The following is a 9430-nucleotide window of genomic DNA, read 5'->3' as shown; positions in this document are numbered from 1 at the left end:
GTAAAGCGCTAGCCTTGAGCTGAAGAGCTAAGGGACAGTGCCCAAGCCCAGAGTTCAAGACCTATGACTGACAAAAAAAAAAAAAATGCTGTAGAGCTAGGAAGGTGGCTCAGTGGTAGAGTGCTTTGCCTTGCATGCATGAGGCCCTGGGTTAGATTCCTCAGGATCGCATAAGCACAAAAAGCCAGAAGTGGTGCTGTGGCTCAAGTGGTAGAGTGCTAGCCTTGAGCTGAAGAGCTGAGGGACAGTGCCCAGGCCCAGAATTCAAGCCCCACAACTGGCAAAAAAAAAAAAACTTTTAAATTTTTGCCAGTCTTGGGCCTTAAACTCAGGGCCTGAGCTTTGTCCCTGCACCTCTCTGTTCAAAGCTAGAGCTCTACCACTTGAGCCACAATACCACTTGCTGCTTTTTTTTCTGCTTATGTCATAATGAGGAACTGAACTCAGGGCTTCATGCATGCTAACCAAGCACTCTACCACGGAGCCACATTCCCAGCCCTGTTTACTTTATAATTTGGTTTGCCAGGGTCAGGCTGAAGAAGTTTTTTGTTTGTTTTGGGATTTTATGGTGTCAGTCCTGGGGCTTGAACTCAGTCAGGGCGTAGGTACTGTCCCTTCAACTTTTTTGTTCAAGGCTGACACTCTACCATTTGAGACAAAGCTCCACTTCTGACTTTTGTCAGTAGATTAGAGATAAAAGTCCCATTGACTTTCCTATCTAGACTGTCTTCAAACTGTTAATCCTCAGAGTTCAGCCTCCTGAGTAGCTAGGAATATAGGGGTAAGCCACTGGCACCTGGCAAGAAAGTTTTTTAGTCACTACTAAGTATACATGAATTTTCAAAATTCTGTAAATAGTATTAACACAGGAACTGTTTCATTTAGGCCTCACCTAGTGTAACTAAACAAGTTTCTAGTATACTATTAGTGACTAGTTGTCAGTGTAAATACAAACACAAGGCCACAAACTGATGTCTGCTTGCTGCAATTTTCTTTTCTTTCTGATCAACCCCAAACACCAAGTAAGGGAGGATAGAATGAATAAGAAAAAACAGTACTTTATTTCCCTGTTCACACTAAGCCATATATTCAAAATGTGCTTCAAAATACTTAACCAGATCACTAATCCCAGTCACTTCAATTCAAATGTTCATTAAAAATACAGTCAAGCAACAAAAATGCATTATGAGACACCTTCTAGAAAGAACAGCTCCATTACTATATAGTTTATTAACTTTGTAGTTTAGTCTCTCGATATTTAGCAAGTTTGTTTAAAAGTTACTATTGTCATTGGTTTATAGTGAAATTAATATAAACACATAATCTCAATGTCAACATTGCTTTTCACTGTGAACACAAAACTTAAAAGATACTGGGAGCTGTGGTACAGTAGTAATGGTGGCTGCTGGGATGGTTACTGTTCCAAGCCAAACAACAGGCAGGCTTGAAATGGCATAAACTACACATACACACTCTCAGAATGTAACTACTTCCCACATTTTTCTTTACATGCTTGTCTCATAATACAGAATAAATTATCTCCTCAAACTTGAAAAACGAGATGAATGCATTTTCATCTTCTTCTCAAAGTAATTTTAAATGAAAAACAAGTTCCCCATGTTTGTTAACTCTGGTCAAGAGATAGCTTTAAATATTTTCTGCACTACATGTATAATTTTTTTACCCTATATTCATGCCTCATTATAACCATAAGACCTCCAGTGCTTTATGAAAAATGTCACCCAACAGAGTATAATATAAATATGCACTTCAATTCTTCTGGTGATACTGAATTATGACAAAGTACACAAACGTGTAACTGCTTTTCAACAACACTGGGACTGTGAATTACTACAAATGATCTCACATGTGCATGTATTTCAAACAAACTTTTGGGGAGAGGGCAAAAAATAAATACTACAGTGTGTTTCCCCTCTATTTAATGCTGCTCATTGTTAGATAAAAAGATTAATATTACTAACAAGAAGATTCAAACTATCTTGAGGATTATTTCTACATAGTTAGAACAATTTCCCCAAACAAAGCAAGAGCCCATACCAATATAGTTTCCTGTAGTGTAATATAATTGCTAGTATATTGTATAATTTGTAAGCAATTAATACAAATATAAATAGATATAAGCAACCAATGAGTCATAGTCTGGTGAATAAACTTCTTGGCTAAATAGTGTATGGAGAGAACTAAAGGAAATGACAAGGGCAGGCTCCAGGGGAACCTCACAAGCCTGCCTTATCACGATCACGTACTTAATCAACTGCTGCAAAAAGATCAATCCTTTCTAAGTACACTGGCCTGGAACATACTTTATGTAGTACAACAGGATTATTTCAATATTACTTTGCACTTATATTCACATAACCATATAGGCATATCAAAAACTACAAACAAAATATTAAACCTTTCATCTCATTTTGGAAAAGCTAACAATTAAGATGTAACTATATACTACAGAATTTTCTAAGACTTCAAAACTCAGGGATAAAACCAAAGAAAAATATTGCTATCTCTTTAGTAAATGGCTGTGTGAAACCTCAAGCTCACTCATCTCTTTTATAGATAGGTTTATTTAATGAGGATTGTGATCCAATGATTGTTTAGCAGCAATTTTACCAAACTGTAAATTCATTTATTAACAGGCATTATAAACAGATAATACTAATCTTATTTAAAAACCATGAGTGCCACACCAGTGAATATACAGCTCATGAATAACTTAAAAAGTATTTCCCATTTTAAAAGGCGACATATAGCAGACAAAATTCTATACTAGACAAAGAAGCTATAATATGGATACATGATTGATGTGTCTAAAATGATATATATATACAGTACATAATTAATGTTAATTATGTGATCAGTACTTTTTTCTATGATTCCCTTCATGCTTCACTTTCCCCAGAAACTGAATTCTGAACTTCCTCTTCTAAAATTGGTACAATCAGGTTATCCTTGGACATCAAATTATACTTCATCACAAATTTAGTAAATCGATGACATAGAAATGTTTCATTCTGTAAAAAGGAAAAAAAATCATTCTATTATCCAAAATGAAAAGCTAAAAATAATATTAAAGTATATATTATTGTTATTCTGACAATAATGCATTAGGAGATGGTAAACAGAATATAAACAAGTATAATTACAATTAATGTGCTTTGTATAAATGTATAAAAATAAGACATTGAGGGCTGGGAAGGTGGCTCAGTGGTAGAGTGCTTGCCTTTCATGCATGAGGCCCTGGGTTCGATTCCTCAGCATCACATAAGCAGAAAAAGCCGAAAGTGGTGCTGTGGCTCAAGTGGCAGAGCGCTAGCCTTGAGCTGAAGAGCTGAGGGACAGTGCCCAGGCCCAGAGTTCAGGCCCCACTACCAACAAAAAAATAAGTAAGTGGGAAACTCCAAACCCCAGTACTATAAAAAAATAAAAATAAGACATTCAACTCTATTAACATTTTTCTTAGCAGGAGAAGGAGTGATAGATGATATGAGGTTGATGTGATACATTGCATCATGTAGGTGGCAATGTCACAATGAAATTTCCCTTATAAAACTAATATGTGGGCTGGGAAGGTGGCTCAGTGGTAGAGCGCTTGTCTTGCATGCATGAGGCCCTGAATTCGATTCCTCAGCACCACATAAGCAAAAAGTAAAAAGCTGGAAGTGGGGGCTGGGAAGGTGGCTCAGTGGTAGAGCGCTTGCCTTGCATGTTCAAGGCCTCAGCACCACATAAGCAAAAAGAAAAAAGCCGGAAGTGGCGCTGTGGCTCAAGTGGTAGAGCGCTAGCCTTGAGCTGAAGAGCTGAGGGACAGCGCCCCGGCCCAGAGTTCAGGCCCCACTACCGGACCCCAAAAAAAAAAAAAAAAAAAAAAAAGCTGGAAGTGGTGCTGTGGCTCAAGTGGTAGAGCGCTAGCCTTGAGCTGAAGAGCTGAGGGATAACACCCAAGCCCAGAGTTCAGGCCCCACGACCGGACCCCCCAAAAACAACAACAACAACAAAAAAAAAACCTAATATGTGCTAATAAAAAATTAATTTAGGGGCTGGGAAGGTGGCTCAGTGGTAGAGTGCTTGCCTTGCATGCATGAGGCCCTGGGTTCGATTCCTCAGCAGAAAAAGCCAGAAGTGGAGCTATGACTCTAGTGGTAGAGTGCTAGCCTTGAGCTGAAGAGCCAAGGAAAAGTGCCCGGGCCAGAGTTCAGGCCCCACAACCGACCAATAAATAAATAAATAAATAAATAAAATTTAAAAATGCATTATAATTAGTGAAATATACTTACTTCATATTCATCGAATATCTGCCGGTGATGAAAGTAAGCATGTGAAAATATTCTGTAAATCCTACGACATACTGATCCTAGTTTTGCTACAGATGATTCTTTTATGCTAACCCTAGAAGTAGAAATAATAGATTTGTCAGAGCTAGATAAAATGTTAATCATAGGCTGGGGAGGTGGCTCAGTGGTAGAGTGCTTGCCTAGCATGAATGAAGCCCTGGGTTTGATTCTTCAGTACCACATATACAGAAAGGGCCGGAAGTGGTGCTCAAATGGTAGAGTGATAGGCTTGAGCAAAAAGAAGCTCAGGAACAGTGCCCAGGCCCTGAGTTTAAGCCCCAGGACTGGCCAAAAAAAGCAATTTTATTTCTTTGCTTTTTGAGAAATCAAAATATGCAGCACAAGCGATGGTTCACACTTTATAATCCAAAGTTACTAATGAGGCTGAGCGATGAGGATCCAAGCTTAAAGCCAGCCTGAAAAAGACAAATGGATGAGATTCTCATCTTTAATACACTACCAGAAAGCTGGTGTGGCTCAAGTAGGAGAGCCTTAACTGTGATAGGAAAAAGCCTAGCAATAGCATGAGATTTGTAGTAACAAAAAGCATTATTTCTCTCATTTATTTTGCCAGTCCTGGGCTTGAACTTAGGGCCTGGGTGCTGTCCCTGCACTCTATAGCTCAAGGCAAGCGCTCTACTGGCTAAGCCACAGTGTCACTTCCAGTTTTCTGGTGGTTTATTGGAAATACGAGTCTCATGAACTTTCCTGCCCAGGCTGGCTTTGAACCACAATCCTCAGATCTCAGCTACTGAATAGCTAGGATTACAGGCATGAGCCACCAGTGCCTGGCCTTTCTGGTATTTTAGTTTCCTTTTTGGTGATATTAGGGTTTTTTGTTGTTGTTGTTGTTTTTGTTTTTTGTCAGTCATGGGGCTTGAACTCTGGGCCCGGGCGCTGTCCCTCAGCTCTTCAGCTAAGGCAAATACTCTACCACTTGAGCCACAGCCCCACTTCCCGTTTTCTAGTGTTTTATTGGAGATAAGAGTCTCACCAACATGGGCTGGGAAGGTGGCTCAAGAGCACTTGCCTTGCATGCATGAGACCCTGGGTTCGATTCCTCAGCACCACATAAGCAAAAAGAAAAACCCGGAAGTGGCGCTGTGGCTCAAGTGGTAGAGCGCTAGCCTTGAGCTGAAGAGCTGAGGGACAGCGCCCAGGCCCAGAGTTCAGGCCCCACGACCGGACCCAATAAAAAAAAAAAAAGTCTCACCAACTTTCCTGCTCAGGCTGGCTTTGAACCGTGAGCCTCAGATCTCGGCCTCCAGTGTAGCTAGGATTAGAGGTGTAAGCCACTGGTGCCCAGCTGATATTAGGGTTTGAAATCAGGGCCTCAAGCTTACTAAGCAGAAACCATATCACTTGACCCACATCACAGATCTTCTCTGCTTTAGTTATTTTTTTGATGAAGTCTTTTGCTTTTGTCCCTGGTTGGTCTCACACAGTGATACTCCTACCTATGTCTCCCAAGTATCTGGGATCACAAGTGCAGATTACAACCCATTTATTTTTTAGATTTAGTCTCAACTTTTTGTTCAGGCTGGCCTCAAGCCACAGTCCTCCCAATCTCTACACCCCAAATAGCTGAGTGTAAGCCATTATTCCCAGTTTGCTTTTAACGTATTTTACAGCATTTTTGGAGTCAAGTCATACTAAGGGAAGGGGAAAATCTCTCAAACTAGCCTGGGGCATGGCTTAAGTGGTAGAGCACCTGCCTTACAAATTTGAGGTCTTTAGTTCAAATCCCTGTACCAACAAAAACTTTTTTTCAATCTCCAAATCCTTGGCCAGGCACCAGTGGCTCATGCCTATGATCCTGAATAACTAAGGAGGCTGAGAATTGAGGATCATAGTTCCAAGCCAGCACAAACGGGAAAATCCAGGAGACTCTTATCTCCAATTAATCCCAGGAAAAGCCAGAAGTGGTGCTTAAGTGGTAAAGAGCTAGCCTTGAGCAAAAGGAGTTCAGGGACCCCCACCTAAGCCCAGAGTTCAAGGACAGGGGAAGGGTGGGCCCCTCCCCCCCACATGACACGACACTCTCCAAATTTAATCACTTGTTAACAAATACTATAGTAAACTTCACCAGTAATATAATACATGCACAAATTCTTCCTAGATCATTAGAAAAGAATAAGACTCCTTCAAAAGCAAACAATCGAATCCAACCTAGGAAAGTATGTTCTTTAGACATGCTGTATGAGAGGATGCTAAGGCTATCAAAGAGTGAAGTGAGCAAGCATATAAGTATCTTTTTTTTTTTTTGGTAGGTCTAGGGCTTCAACTCTGGGCCTGGGCCTGGGCGCTGTCCCTCAGCTCTTTAGCTCAAGGCAAGTGCTCTACCACTTGAGCCACAGTACCACTTCTACTTTTCTGGTGGTTAACTGGAGATAAGAGTCTTGCAGACTTCCCTGCCTGGGCTGGCTTTGGACCATGATCCTCAGATCTCAGCCTTCTGAGTACCTGGGATTACAGGTATGAGCCACTGGCACCTGTACATATAAATATCTTAACTCTAAAGCTTGAGAGGGAGAAAAATGGGGCATGACACATAGTATCAGTGACTAGCTTTGACTCAATTTTGATCTATGAACTTTGGAAGCCAAGTTTAACCACAATCCTAATTTCAAAACTTGAATAATTTAAACAAGCCAATTACAGCACTGCTTTTAAAAAAAAAAAAAAAAAGCTAGCTGGGTACCAGTGGCTCATACCTATAATCATAGCTACTCTAGAGGCTGAAATCTGAGGATCACATTTGAAGCCAGCCAGACCAAGAAAGTCCTTGAGACTCTTATCTCCAATAAACTACTCAGAAAAAGCTAGAAGTGATGCTGTGGCTCAAGTGGTACAGCACTAGCCTTGAACACAAAGAAACTCAGGGACAGAGCTCAGGGGCTAAGTTCAAGCCCAGGACCAGCAAATAAACAAAAACAAAACTAATATTAGTTTCAAATGAAGCTCAAAGAATTTAACATTATGTTTGTAAGTTTGGTTTACCTGCTGGGAAAATATTTATTGCTATTCAGAAGACATGCAGCACCATCAAGTGTGTGTCTAGTATAGTCTATAGCAGGACACTAGAGAAGGGAAAAAAAAAGTCCATCAACAAAGTTTCACATCTTAGATTAGGCTGTAATTATGATATAGGTATCTCATTCTAAAGACAGGAGCTTAGCTTAGTTCCAGAATGACTATTAAGTATAATGTTATACCAATAAAGTTTCATTATCCAATAATCTATAAGATCAGACATTAGAATAACATCATCTAGTCTCCCAGTTTCATTCTACACTGAACCTAGAGGAAAACAATGTTTAAAGTAGGAAGAACCCAATTATCTAGGCAGGCACTTTACCACTGAGCTACACCTCCAGCTCCAAGAACCTAATTATCTAATTTAATCCTTTGAATATATACTATATAATTGAGGAAACTGAGGCTTTGAATAGTCATTGACTTTACTCAAGATCATGGAGTTAGGGATAGAGTGCTTGCCTCACATGCATGAGGCCCTGGGTTCGATTCTGCAGCACCATATAAACAGAAAAGGCCAGAAGTGGCACTGTGGCTTAAGTGGTAGAGCCCCAGCCTTGAGCTGAAGAGCTGAGGGACAGCACCCAGGCCTGGAGCCCAGGCCTGGAGTTCAAGCCCCACGACTGACTTAAAAAAAAAAAAAGAAAAAAAAACATCATGGAGTTAGAGCTAGGTGCTGGTGGCTCACATCTATAATCCTAGCTACTCAGGAGGCTAAGATCTGAGGATCATGATTCAAAGCTAGCCTGGGCAGGAAAGTCTGTGAGACTCTTATGTCCAATTGACCATCTGAAAATTGGAAGTGGCTCTGTGGCTCAAAGTGTTAGAGCACTAGCCCTGAACAAAGAGCTCAGGGAAAGTGCCTAGGCCCCAAGTTCAAGCCACACAACCAACCCATCCCCCCCCAAAAAAATTCATAAGAACTCAAAATGACTATTCCAGATATACTGATTGCTTCACTAAGCCTATTGGAAGCCTCCTTCCCTTCATGACTATCTCCAGGATCCACTACTTTCTTACAGCCTAGAAAACACCCCTTTTTGCTGGGCACTGGTAGCTTATGCCTTTAATGCTAGCTACTCAGTAGGCTAGGATCTAAGGATCTCTGTTCAAAGCCAGCCCGGGCAAGAAAGGCCGTGAGACTCTTATCTCCAATAAACTAATCAGAAAAAGCTCAGGGACAGCGCCCAGGCCAAGTTTAAATGCCAGGACCAGCAAAAAAATCCCAAAACACTCCTTTTTGTCCTCTAGCACCTGTCACCAATCTGGCACTCTAAGTAACTTTCTTCTTAAATCTTTCAAATTTTAACATAAAAATTTGAAGTATCTTTAAATTTAATAAATTGGTCTTACCATATTCCATTTATCACAAACAATGAAATATACCAACTCAGGGAAAATCAGTAAATATATTAAAGTTTTTTTTAATTAGTTTTTTTATTGTGAAAATACTGTACAGAGGAGTTACAATTACATGGGCAAAATAATGAGTACATTTCTTACCAAGCATTGTAGCCTCCTCCTTTGTTTCCCCTTCCCATCCCCCCCCCATGATAAAGTTTATTTAATGCCAAGTCACTGCTCTAATCTAATCCTCCTGAGGGTAGATGGACCAAGAACCAGATGCAGGGCAGGGGGAAGAGGGGAATTTCTCAGGGAGTCAACTAGAAGAAAAATGACTTTAGCTTTACTCAGTATTTTAAAAATATTTTTCAGGTGCTGAGATGGAAGCTGGTATTTAGAAATGCAAATTCATGATTAGAATATATACCTTAAAATAATGTCATAGCAGGCCTGGAGTATGGCTTAAGTCAGACAGATCTCCTGTAGGCTTTAAATTCAAACCACAGGGCTAGGAAGGTGGCTCAGTGGTAGAGTGCTTGCCTTGCATTCATGAGGCACTGGGTTCGATTCTTCAGCACCACATAAGCAGAAAAGCCAGAAGTGGCGCTCAAGTGGTAGAGGGCTAACCTTGAGCTGAAGAGATGAGGGACAGTGCCCAGGCCCAGAGTTCAGGCCCACAACCAACAACCCCCCCCCCA

The 9430-nt window shown here is 40.6% G+C and overlaps 1 protein-coding gene across 2 annotated transcripts in view; it reads right to left on the bottom strand.

The window, feature by feature from the left end:
- Positions 1 to 969: 969 nt before the first annotated feature.
- LOC138809236 (MOB-like protein phocein) overlaps positions 970 to 9430 on the bottom strand; it is a 36058-nt gene continuing 27597 nt past the window's right edge. For both annotated transcript variants that reach the window (XM_069995724.1, XM_069995721.1), the window contains 3 exons: positions 7353 to 7432; positions 4296 to 4407; positions 970 to 3032 (listed from right to left, as the gene is read on the bottom strand). In XM_069995724.1, coding sequence (XP_069851825.1) covers positions 2901 to 3032; positions 4296 to 4407; positions 7353 to 7432 — 324 coding nt within the window. In that variant the 3' untranslated portion in view covers positions 970 to 2900. The remainder of the gene's footprint in view (positions 3033 to 4295; positions 4408 to 7352; positions 7433 to 9430) is intronic.

The sequence above is a fragment of the Dipodomys merriami genome, unplaced genomic scaffold (assembly GCF_024711535.1).
Source record: "Dipodomys merriami isolate MVZ:Mamm:240054 unplaced genomic scaffold, mDipMer1.0.p SCAF_49, whole genome shotgun sequence".
NCBI classification, from domain to species: domain Eukaryota; kingdom Metazoa; phylum Chordata; class Mammalia; order Rodentia; family Heteromyidae; genus Dipodomys; species Dipodomys merriami.
Note: the sequence above shows the minus strand (reverse complement) of the source record. Positions and strands in the feature narration are given on the sequence as shown.